General features: G+C 36.6%; 1 protein-coding gene across 4 annotated transcripts in view; it reads left to right on the plus strand.

The window, feature by feature from the left end:
* CEP350 (centrosomal protein 350) overlaps positions 1 to 12472 on the plus strand; it is a 155709-nt gene that overhangs the window by 54625 nt on the left and 88612 nt on the right. For all 4 annotated transcript variants that reach the window (XM_040446480.1, XM_040446483.1, XM_040446481.1 and 1 more), the window contains exons 13-17: positions 462 to 612; positions 2184 to 2347; positions 6735 to 6921; positions 9970 to 10190; positions 10764 to 10927. In XM_040446480.1, coding sequence (XP_040302414.1) covers positions 462 to 612; positions 2184 to 2347; positions 6735 to 6921; positions 9970 to 10190; positions 10764 to 10927 — 887 coding nt within the window. The remainder of the gene's footprint in view (positions 1 to 461; positions 613 to 2183; positions 2348 to 6734; positions 6922 to 9969; positions 10191 to 10763; positions 10928 to 12472) is intronic.

Genomic DNA, 12472 nt, shown 5'->3' on the forward strand with positions numbered 1-12472 from the left:
CGACTGAGCCCCCCATGTACCCCTCAAAATGCTTTTTAAACAATACCCGCATTTTTTTGTAAGAAAATTGTGTTTTTTCTTAAATCCTTTTAGATTTTCATTAAGATTTTATAGTTAAACTGAAATACTTAGAGTTGAAATGATATCTTACTTAGGATTTGCTTCCAAATAGTCTGGGGAGGGGAGTGAGAAATGAAGGGAATAGGAAGTAATTCTTGAAGCTGCGTGATGGATTCCTTGGTTTCATTATGCTATTTTCTCTACTCGTATGTTGGCAAATTTCATTAATAAAATGTTTAAAATGTATTGTTAGATATAAAGATAAATTGAAAAGAAGCACTAATAAAAGCAAACTAAAACGTTCCCTAAATCCATATTGTTAATCCCCATCTTGTGGAATGCTTTGCTCATAGTTGTTTTGTTTTTGTTTTAAAGCATATTTCAACTACTACTTTTGACAGGGTTTGAAGACAGGTTGGAAAGAGGAACCTCAGCCTCGCGGCCTTTAAATGCCGTCACGACCCCTGTGAGCAGTGTTTCATATGAAGATGACTTTGTCTCCTCTCCAGGGAGTGGGACTTTGACAGAAAGAAAATCAGCTCTTGAACCTAAGTAAGAAAATGTTGACAATATGGACTAAAATCCAAAGAGTGAGAAAACTTTACAAATGAGAACTGTGGTGTGACTCTTACTTTCCTTTGTTTGAAAACACAGTGTAGAGGCTGCATAGCATAGTACTTATTAAGAGCATGGGCTCTGGATCCAGACTGTCTGGGTTGAAATCCTGGCTCTCCTGATATTAGTTGTTTGTCTTCAGGCATACTGTTTAACGCTCTCTGCTTCGGTTTCCTTCTCTGTAAAATAGGGAAAATAAATCGTTCCTTCCTCATAGCATGTTATGAATATTCAGTGAAATAAAAAGTACTTAGAACACGGCCTGGCACATAGTAAGCAGAATATAAGTTGTTAAATCAATCTGCGAACCCCTGGTAGAGGAGGATGTTGGGAAGCTATCCCATGGTGTACTAATGTAAGGGGATTAAGAAATGGTTTTCTGTGATAGAATTGAGGATGACCCGTTAGATCCTTGACTCCATGATCCCAAGTAAATCAGTATTTATTTTTTCCTAATTGGGAGAACGTCTAAACTCTTGCAAGCCTTTGAAAAATTATATTAATCATATTAATATAGTATTAATTATTAATCAATTAATTAAATTAATTCTTAATTGATACAATGGATACTATAGTATATAATATATTATAATATAGTATAAAACTATACTATAAAGTTATAATGTTAATATTTATTAGACACAATGTACAAGGCACTGAGAGGACTGAGGGGACTTTGCTTGTATTAACTCATTCTTACAATAGCCTGATGTCGTAAGTATTATTGCTACTATTCCTGCTATAGAGAGAAAACTGAAGCATCCAGGTTATGTTACTTGTACACAGTCCTATAGTGAGTGAATCAGACTTTGCCAGGGAGAATTTCCTTCCTAAATCTTGCTACCATGTAAAGTAGTCTGTAATTACTCACATTCAATACCATTTTCTTCACAAATTACATATTGTAATCCACATAAAATTATTGGGTGGTGTTTTGAAAATTAGTTCTATCTGGTTAGACTAATGAAAATAAGTATTATTAAAATTAAAGTGGGCAAAGTCTAGTTTTAAATTTTGAACTCTAAAGAAAAGATTAAATTACTTTTAAAGTTTATTTACTTAGAGAAAGAGAGCACATGCGAGTGGGGGAAGGACAAAGAGAGGGAGAGAGAATTCCAAGCAGGCTCCATGATGTCAGTGGGGAACCCAATGCGAGACTCGATCCCACAAACCATGAGATCATGACCTAAGCCAAAACGAAGAGTTGGACGCTCAACTGACTGAGCCACCTAGGCACCCCTGTATTTTTACTTTTAAGTGTCTGAATTATCCATTTTTATTGGTTTCACTTCAGTAGATAACTCCCTTAGATTTTTTTCAGTAATAAGTTAAGCCACAGGGAACAATCTAAACTTATGGTAGTAAGAAGCCAAAACAGGAAAGTGGAAGGTTATCTTTGATTATGATTATATTCTCCTTGTGATTAATAGATTTTAAAATATCTACAGTTTTAGTGGTTTTAGGGTTTTTTAGTCATTCTTTAACCACTATCGCTTGTTCTTTGGCAGTATCGCAGCTGGCAGTGTGGGCCTTCAAGAGGACCATTGTAGCAGAAAATCTGCCTATGACCTGTCCTCTGTGGACATTACCTCCCAGCGCTCGTCAGGGGCCCAGTCTGCTGCATCATCTCGCTCATCTGCGTCTTCTAAAGGGAAGAAAGGAAAAAAAGAATGTAAGTGGAATTCTACATGGTAATGTTTTCTCTTACCAGTCATTTTGTGGTAGCGATCTAAAGGTATAATTTAATTCCATAAGAAGTTAGATGCATTTCTTTGTGATAAAACATAATTAGTTTTCATATTTTTTTGTCATTACAACAATGCCTTTTGATATATAACATTATAAATCCTTTGTTTAATACAAAAGGAATACATTTGCAATGATAAAAAATCAAGGATTATAGATGGATGAATAGTTGTAAAAGAAGTTAAGATTTTTAGTAAGATTCCTTCCAGACAATTTGTAGGCATATGTAAATAGGAGATGTTACATATATGGGGTCACATTTTTTTTACATGCTGTTTTGTTCTGTCAGTGGGTTACAGATACCTTTCTCTGTCAGTTAATATGGATCACCCTTTGTAATGACTATCTAATGTTTTATTGTTTTAATATGTTGTAATTTATTTAGCAGATTCCCTGTTCCTGGACATTTAGGTTATTCTCTATTTCTTTTTTCCATTATGAACACTGCCGCATTGAATATCCTTATAAATGTATTTTTATGCATTAATCTGGTTCTTTCCCGTAAGGTAAAATCCTAGAAGTGAGGTAATGGGGCAAGAAGTATGTCATGTTTAGAACTTGGATATATTTTGTGGCGCCTGGGTGGCTCAGTTGGTTTAGTGTCCAACTCTTGGTCTCTGTTCAGGTCATGATCTCAGAGTTTCTGAGTTTGAGTCCTGCATCGGGCTTTTGCACTGACATTGCAGAGCCTGCTTGGGATTCTGTCTCTCCCTCTCTCTGCCCTTCGCTTGCTTTTGCACTCTCTCTCTCTCTCTCTCTTTCTCTCTCTCTCTCTCTGTCTCTCCAAAAATAAATAAACTTAAAAAAAAAAAAGGAATTTGGATACATTTTGCCAAATAGCCCTTCAGAAAGTTAATGCCACTTTACACCCCTAATGTGAGAGCGCTAGGAGAAATTATTTCTTAATCATTAACCTAGCATAACTCTCTTATAGATTGTTCTGAAAGTTTTTGGTGGGAACATTAGACATCATTTTACCAACACTTGCCAGTGTCTGTCTTTTCTTATGAAATACTGATGCAGTCGGATAGGCTGCTTCAGAAGTGTTCTGATATAAAAGAGCTCCATGGTTCCATAAATTTGGGAATGCTTTTAGAGTGAAGTAAGCTTCTTTCCTACAGGATTTATCAACACATTTAATATGCTAACATGTGCTATTTATTTTAGGATGAGGCTTGAGGCAGCAGTATGAAGTATTTTCCAAATTTATTTGTTCACAGAATCGTTTCTTCCGTCAACATGTTAGGTCATTTGGATTCAGCTGGACACATTTTGGGATGTGCTGAACTTGCTCAGTTCTTCTATTTTGCAATTGTTTTGTTTTGTTTTTGTTTTTATTTGAGAGAGAACATGCATGTGCATGCTTGTGCGGGAGAGGGGCGGAAGGAGAGGGAGAGAGAAAGTATCTTGAGTAGGCTCTATGCCCAGCACAGAGCCTGACACCACAGAGCCCGATGTGGGGCTTGATTTCATGACCATGAGATCAAGACCTGAGCCAAAATTAAGAGTTGGACAAATAACCGACTGAGCCACACAGGCGCTCCTGCTTTCTTAGTGTCTCACCTAAGGTTACTAGCTAGTTGTTGGTAAAGCCTGGATAATGACTTCTCACTCCCAAATCCACCTTACCTTCTACTATAATGTACTATACAACTTAAAATGATCTAAAATATAATTAGATGAAATATAGGTAGTGTTTTGTGGAATTCATTTACCCCGATCCCCTCTTACAATGCCTTTAAAAAAAAGCAAACCCTATATAATGTACTTTATACTGCATCATGTAAAACTTAGTTTCTCCTGAATACCCAAGTTCTAAAATCAGTGTAATTTTTGTTGTATATGCTCCATCTAGTGGTGAAAAAGAGTGTCTGCCTGCTCATACAAAAATAATCTCAATAATGGTTGAAAGTCCTCGGTAGATTAAAGTGATAATCATAAGAAAATATTTTTATCTTAATTGAACTTTAAAATATATAAATATACTCTCATTTGGCAATCTTTTAAAGTAGGGACAAATATATTCTGTGTATATGGGCTGGAGTTTAGATCTTTCTTGCAAAGACTGTTGTATACAGTTTCTAGTTGGTTGAAATCAAGAGCAATTTTTAAGTCGTGTGCTTTTTTCAAAGAATAAAGAATTAAATTAATGAATAAAGATTAATGAATGAATTAAATTATAATTAAATTTATAAATTTAAATGAAAAAAGAAATTCATTTTTATTATGGAAAAATTAGAGATACCCAGTATAGCAGCTTGCTTTTAGCCTAGGGATCATAAATAGGTTTTAGATTATAGAGTCCATTCTGATTGATAATTCCTTAGATCATTTGTGTGTTTTTAGCCCCCCCTTGTGATAATGTGATCAGCATATCTAATTCATGGTACACATCTTTACATAGCATCCTAGAATGAATTACCACAAATGAGGTGAAATTTTGGAGTCAAAGGGGAACAAAAATTATTTTTATGCATTTTTAAGTTGTCCTCCAGAAAGGATGTATCAGTTTGCACTCCCATGAAAACAATGAGTATCCTTTTCTGTATGTACTGAATAATACTCGGGGCTTAAAAATATTTGCTAATCTAATAATGAAGAAATGGCATCTTATTTGAGGTGGTTTGCATTTCTTTGATTGCTTGTTGGGCTTAATACTTTTCATATGCTATGGTTGTTTTCACTTTTTATTTGTTTATTTATGTATTTATGTAATTAATTAATTAATTAATGTTTATTTTTGAGAGAGAGAGAGAGAGCACAAGCAGGGTAGGGGCAGAGAGAGAGGGAGACCCAGAATCTGAAGAAAGCTCCAGGCTCTGAACTGTCAACACAGGGCCTGATGTGGGGCTCAAACTCATGAAGCTTGACATCATGACCAGAGCCGAAGGCAAGACACTTAACCAGCTGAGCCACCTGGGTGCCCCTCATTTTTCCCCTTATTCCCCCCCACCCTTTCTTTAATGTTTATTTATTTTTCAGAGAAAGAGAGTGCAGCAGGGGAAGGGGGAGAGAGAGAGAGAGAGACAGAATCCGAAGAAGCAGGCTCTAGGCTCTGAGCTGTCAGCACAGGGCCTGATGCAGGGCTCGAACTCATGAACTGTGAGATCATGACCGGAGCCAAAGTCAGATGGTTAACCGACTGAGCCACCCAGGCGCCCCATTTCCCTGCTTTTTTAAATGTAACAAATACTTCTCCATGTTGCTGTTGATACACACATCACATGCACTGGACTTAAAGTCATGAGGCCTGTGTTTATGTCCTATTTCTGGTCTTTGATCATGTATCCTCCGGCAAGTTATTTAGCTTCACAGATTTCTAGTTACCTCGTTAGTAAGTTGAGCAGATGGTATTCAGTTCATAACATGTTTACAAGAGCGATAAAGTAACATATGGGGAATGCATTTTAAATTACAAAGTGTTATTTAAATGTTCAAGTTACTATTATCTATGTAATTTAGACAACTCTGCAGTTGTTGGAGGTTTAGGTTGAAATTTAAAAAATTTTAAAGTTGTACATTGAATATCATGCATAATTTGTGTTTATTTCAATAATCTATTTAAGATACTCCTAGAAGTAAGATTATTCTGAGTTAGAAAATAAGACCAGTTTTATGAATCTGGTCTGTGGTTCTTGTCGTAAATTCTTCAAAATGGTTGTGTAGTTCAGTGGCATTTGATACCATTTTTCTCCTACTCCTGGGTTTTATCCTTGAAAAACTTCTTCTTGGTTACTTTTTCATAGAGATAGGGTAGTACTTCATTCTTGCTTAATATGCTTATCTTTTTTTTACCATTTGGTTTAAGAACAATTTATTTTTTAACAGCAAGTGGAGGATATTAATGGAAGAAACTTCAGTCTCCTTAAATGGAAGCAGAAGGATGGACTACTTTATTTTATATGTGAAAAATAACTTTTATTTTTTTATTTTTATTTATTTATTTATTTTTTAACGTTTTTTATTTATTTTTGAGACAGAGAGAGACAGAGCATGAACGGGGGAGGGGCAGAGAGAGAGGGAGACACAGAATTGGAAGCAGGCTCCGGAAGCAGGCTCCGGACTCTGAGCCATCAGCCCAGAGCCCGACGCGGGGCTCGAACTCACGGACCGCTAGATCGTGACCTGAGCCGAAGTCGGCCGCCCAACCGACTGAGCCACCCAGGCGCCCCGAAAAATAACTTTTAAAAATAAGCCACTTTTTAAATACTCTGACCTGTACATTTTATTACTTTGTTGAAATCGAGGTATCAAGTTACTTCTCAGGAGCTTCTAACACTGGGAATCAGCTTTATAAGAAATTTGCTTTACAGGGCTGGATTCACTCACTGGAAATGTTCAGAACTCACTTCTTGATGAGGAGAAAGTACACTCCGGCTCAGAACGTGGCTCTCATCAAGGAAAGAAATCTGGGACCAGTAGCAAAGTTTCTGTTAAAGACTTTGAGCAGACTCTTGACACTGATAGCGTTTTAGAGGATCTTTCTGGGCATTCTGTGAGGTAAAGTAATATGTATTTTATCCTGTAATTCATATTTAATTAAAGTTACAATATCTTTGGTGTTCAGAGAATCCATTCAATAAATTGCTGTATTTTCTGAATAGCCTTTGTGGTTTGGTTCATAGTTTGAGTCTTTATATTTTAATATATGGTCATCTCTCACCTAAACTATTATAGCCTCTCTTGGGAGTATTCTTCCTGTAGTACAATCCACCTTTCTATTCTAAATGCCATTGCCACAGTTGTTATGTTGACTCATCCTTTGACCAAGCAATTGCCCTCCTTAGGGTACTCTGCGAGCTCACAGCTACTCTGCAGATGAACTCCCAAGAACTTAACTTTACTTGAAGTGTTTCACTAGGCTGTCACAAACTATCTCATTCCCTTGGTCCATACGTTCTTCTCATCTGTGTTCTTCCACTCTTTTAACACAACTACTTAGCATCCTTTTGTCTCATTGTTTATTTCTTCCTCAAACTTTTCTCTCCTGTTCAACTTACTTGATAACTCAAGCAGATTTTGACATCTCACTCTTCTATTGATTACAGGGCTTACATACTCTTTTTTTCTTCTTTTTAATATTCTATAGTATACATTTAACCTGTTGCTTACAAATGACCTTCAGTTATTTATTCATGTACAGTTTCTATTCCTTTGCCCACATGGCTTTTCTTTTCTTTTTTTTTATTTTTTTTCGGGAGAAAGAGTGGAAACGTGGACGTGTGTGAGCAGGGGAGGGGCAGAGGGAGAGGGAATCTTTTTTTTTTTTTTACTCTTAAAAAAAATTTTTTTTTTAACGTTTCTTAAGAGACAGAACAGAGTATGGGCAGGGGAGGAGCAGAGAGAGGGGGCGACACAGAATCCAAAGCAGGCTCCAGGCTCTGAGCTATCAGCACAGAACCCAACATGGGGCTCGAACCCACAAACCGCGAGATCATGACCTGAGCCGAAGTCAGATGCTTAACTGACTGAGCCACCCAGGCGCCCCAAGAATGTGGAATCTGAAACAGACTCCACACTCAGCGTGGAGCCTGGCACTGGGCTCAGTCTCACAACTCTGAGATCATGACCTGAGCTGAAATCAAGAATCCACACTCAACCAACTGAGCCACCCAGGTGCCCCTGTTCACATGGCTTTCTTATCTATTGCACTGATTTTGTCCTTCTGGAAATTTAAACTAACTGTATGCTTTTTCTAGTACAGTAGTGCAGTGTCACATACAGATAATCATTTTTAATGCTTTCGTGCTACATATCTTATATTGTTAATACCATCATTGCTGTATTTAAAATAGAATTTTAATTTCTTTTTCATTATTTTGGAATTCAGAAAACTACCTTTCTTTAGAGATATTCTGATGATTTATTTACCAAAATCTGTAAAGTTAAATATTTCTGAAACAGAATCCATAGCCAAATAAGTTTGATAAATGGTCCATACCATAGACTAGAACTCTTCTCCCCATGGAGATTCACAGTGGATAAAATGATTTGAAGCTTTGATGAAGAGTCCAGATTTTTAAAAAATGTTTATTTATTTTTGAGAGAGATAATGGGAGCAGGAGAGGTGCAGAGAGAGAGGGGGACAGAGGATCTGAAGTGGGCTCTGTGCTGACAGCAGAGAGCCTTATGCGGGGCTCTAACTCAGGAACCGTGAGATTACGACCTGAGCCAAAGTCAGACGCTCAACCAACTGAGTCACCCAGGCACCCCAGAAGTGTCAGATTTTTAAAAAATTATTTCACCCATTTTTTTCTTAGCTCATTTGGCTTAGTCACTCTCTGTCCCCAGCTCTTTAGCTTTCTGTTCTTTTTATTTTTGGGGAAACTTGTTAGTATCACTGGAACCATAGTTTTGGAAATACTAGTCTAGGTAAATCTTCTGGGCAGAGCAATAAAAATTCAGCTTATAAAACTGTAAGGTGAGGTTCAGGCAGAGTACTTGGTTTTGATATTGTGTTGTAATTCGTTCTTGGAAATCTATTAGACAGAAGTAATAAAATTCTTTTTATGTTCCATAAATGAAGTTGTCAGACTATTAGAAATAGTATTTCTATAAACCATGAATAGTAAATTAAAGGTCACGGTAAACAAGCGAGTGCCTCTTAAGACTACTTTAATTCAAATATTTATATGCTGGGTGTAGGAGAAATGTCTGCCTTTGAAAACTATCCCCTGGTTTTATTAAAGCTAAAAGTAAACTTGTTTTACTGTGTTAGAAATATGTTAACTGGGCTAACATGCTTTATGGAGTACCTTAAGTAATTTATTCAATAAATAAATGTTTAGTGCTTGACAACATCTTCTTGTTATGAGAAATAGTAACTTTAATATGAGCCAGATTTCTCAGAGAGGGACTAGACCTGTGCCTTCTGTTGAAATAAATACCTTAAGAGTTATTCCAGTCAGACTGCTTCTGAGGGATTACTTCATATTAGAAAGTTCAGGAAAGAACTGCAGCATTAAAAGGCGGATGGAAACGAATGTATATAAAGTACTTAAATATGGTTAATATGAAAGTAACTTTTTGCTGTGGCTCTGGGTTAAGACAGATCACAGAAGAGAAGTTTTGTCATTTGATTTTTAATACAAAATTATACTTTATTCTCTTTCAGAGATATTTTAAGACATTTTTTATAAGATAGGCTTGACTGACTTTACCTTTTATAAATAGCTATAATTTTATTGCTGTACAAGGTCTAAGTATATTAGAAGGTTTTGCCTCCACTATAATAAGTGATTTATTATCTATGTACATTGTAGAGGAAAGAGTTAAGTGCCAGTTTAATTGAGACTCCCTTTCTATTTTATTATTTTGGGCAGGGTTTGTGCCTTGCTCATTCACCACTGCAGATCTGGCAGTTAGAGACCTACTCCTAGTCATTCACTCAACATGGCGACTGTGTTCAATGATTGAAAGCCTGAGTCACAGCCTTTAAAAGCTAGCGTTTAAATACAGAATGTAATGCGTGCTGTTCTTATGAAATGTTTAGCTGGTTCCTGAAGTAGTTTTCCTTTCTCTAACATCTTCATAAAACAAAACTTCTAGTGTCTCGTCAGACAAGGGAAGATCTCAGAAAACTCCAACTTCTCCCCTATCTCCAAGTTCCCAGAAAGTGTCGCAGTTTGACCTTCCAGGAACTTCACTGGAAAGATCTAAATCCTCGGTAATAATGCCTCCATCTGTGACAGGATTTAAGCCTAATGCACCTTTTACTGACATGAACCCTCCTGCCGGCAGAACGCCCTCAGAGATGGCCTCGGCACCAGGCAAGTAGATCCATGTAGTTGTAATTTCAAGTACTGTTTTTTCCCCTTAAAATCCTTTTTCTTTCAGTCGAGCTGTAGGGAAATGTTATCTCAAGTGAATGTGATTACTTTTTGAAGTATTAAAAACTATGCAGGAAAAGAAGTACAGATTCAGCAGTGGGGATTTTCCCCGTTTTGTCAGCATTAGTCAAACACACTTGAAAAATGTACATTGTACTATTAATTAAGTCACTGTCTTTTCCCACAATGGAAAACAAACTCTTTTGGCTCTTAATGAATGAATGAATTAATTTAATTTTAGAGTGAGAAAGAGAGAGCGTGAGGCAGGAAGAGGCGCAGAGAGTGAGAGAGAGAATCCTAAGTAGCCTCCATGCTCAGTGTGGAGCCCCACCTGGGGCTCGATCCCACGACTCTGAGATCACAACCCGAGCTGAAATCAAGAGTCTGCAGCTCAACTGACCCAGCCACCCAGGTGCCTGCGTTTTGGGTCTTAAGACAAGAAATGAATATCAGAAATCTGAGATGTTGCTTCACGTGAGCTTTTTTACATTTGACAGTTATTATGCCTTCCAGGTTCTAAGCGCTTTTCTCCTGCTGGCCTCCAGCATCGAATGGCGGCAGAACTCAGTTACTTGAGTGCCATTGAGGAGTCCGTGCGCCAGCTCTCAGATGTGGAGAGAGTTAGGGGCATATCGCTGGCTCAGCAGGAGAGCGTGTCTCTGGCTCAGATCATAAAGGTATTTGTGGAGTTTTCTTCTTTAGCTTTCTGGGTTTTTTCTCTTTTCTATTTAAAATCGTTTCAATGATGAGGTAGACAACAAAAACAGTTAACAACAGCAACACACAAAACTTTATCCTGCCAAGTAGAAAAAATAGCGTGACATACAGCACCTATAAATAACTGTGGGAAAACTATCACACAGAGTACTAAAAAGAAAATGAAACATCTGACATTTGGCAGCAAAACAGTAATTCGGTCATTCTCTCTCAAATCCTTTATTTTCCTTGTTCTCTGCTTTTTAAAATGACTGTGAACATCAGCTAATCGGACAGCTCTCAGTTATTGTCTTTTTCACTGACAAGTCAGAGATGACCTTTTATTTCTGTTTTTGCTTTTAATGTTTTATTTGTACCAGAAAGAAAAGTCTCTGAGATCCAGGTATTTGGTAAAGCCAGGATAATGTGCACTTTTCCTTAGCGAATAAACATCTAATAAAGGTCTACGTAGTGTTCCTACATAAAAGTTCCGTTGGTTATCTTTAAAAAAAAAAAAACAAAAACAATAAAAGTTAGTATTTACAATATACTGAAATATACAGATTGTAAGTGTTCCATAGTTTGATTGGTTTCGATCAGTACAACCACCACCCTAATCAAAATATAGAATACTTCTGTCACTTCAGAAAGTTCACCCATGGTCCTTTTTAGTTAATCCTCTCTCCTAGAGAGTTACTGTTCTGATTCCTAATCACTGTGGTTTTATTTTTGCCTGGTCTAAAACTTCATATAAATGGTTATATACTTTGTACTCTGTTGTGTTTCGCTTATTTCATGTGGCATAATGTTTTTAAGATTCATCCTTGCAGTATCCATTGTTTTGTTTGTGTTGATTTTTGTCTGAGTAATATTCCATCGATCAGTGTAATGTAGTTTGTTTATCCCTCCTCCTGTTGATGTACATTTGTATTATTTCCAGTTTGGGGCTATTATAAATATTCCTGTTATGAATATTTTTTACAACTCTGTATTCAACATATGCTTTCATTTTTCTTGCTTTAATACCCAGGAGCGTAATTGCTTGGGTCAAGTAAAAGTGTATGTTTAACTTCGTATGAAACTGTTATACTGTTTTCCAAAGTAGTTGTAACATCTGACTCTCATGTGAGAGTCCCAGTTGCTCCCTGTCCTTGCTGTCATTTGCTATTCTAGGCATCCTAGTGAGAGTGAAGTAGTGGCCCATTGTGGTTTTAATTTGTGTTTCTTTGATGACTGATAGGTTGATAATCTTTTTGTGTATTTATTGACCATTCCCACATTGTCTTTTGTGAATATTCAGATTTTTTGCCTATTTCATAATAACGTTGTTGTTGAGTTGTAGGAGTTCTTTATATATTCTAGACACAGGTCCTTTTCAGATATATTTCAAGTATTGTTTCCCTGTCCTTGGCTTGCCTTTTAATTAAAAAAAATTTTTCTTTTTTGCCCTTTTATTTTTAAACTGTATCTTTTGAAGTGCAGAATATTTTAATTTTAATGAAATCTAGTTTTTAATTTTTTTCTTT

Source organism: Herpailurus yagouaroundi, unplaced genomic scaffold (genome assembly GCF_014898765.1).
Source record: "Herpailurus yagouaroundi ecotype Mexico unplaced genomic scaffold, PumYag 195, whole genome shotgun sequence".
Lineage (NCBI taxonomy): Eukaryota > Metazoa > Chordata > Mammalia > Carnivora > Felidae > Herpailurus > Herpailurus yagouaroundi.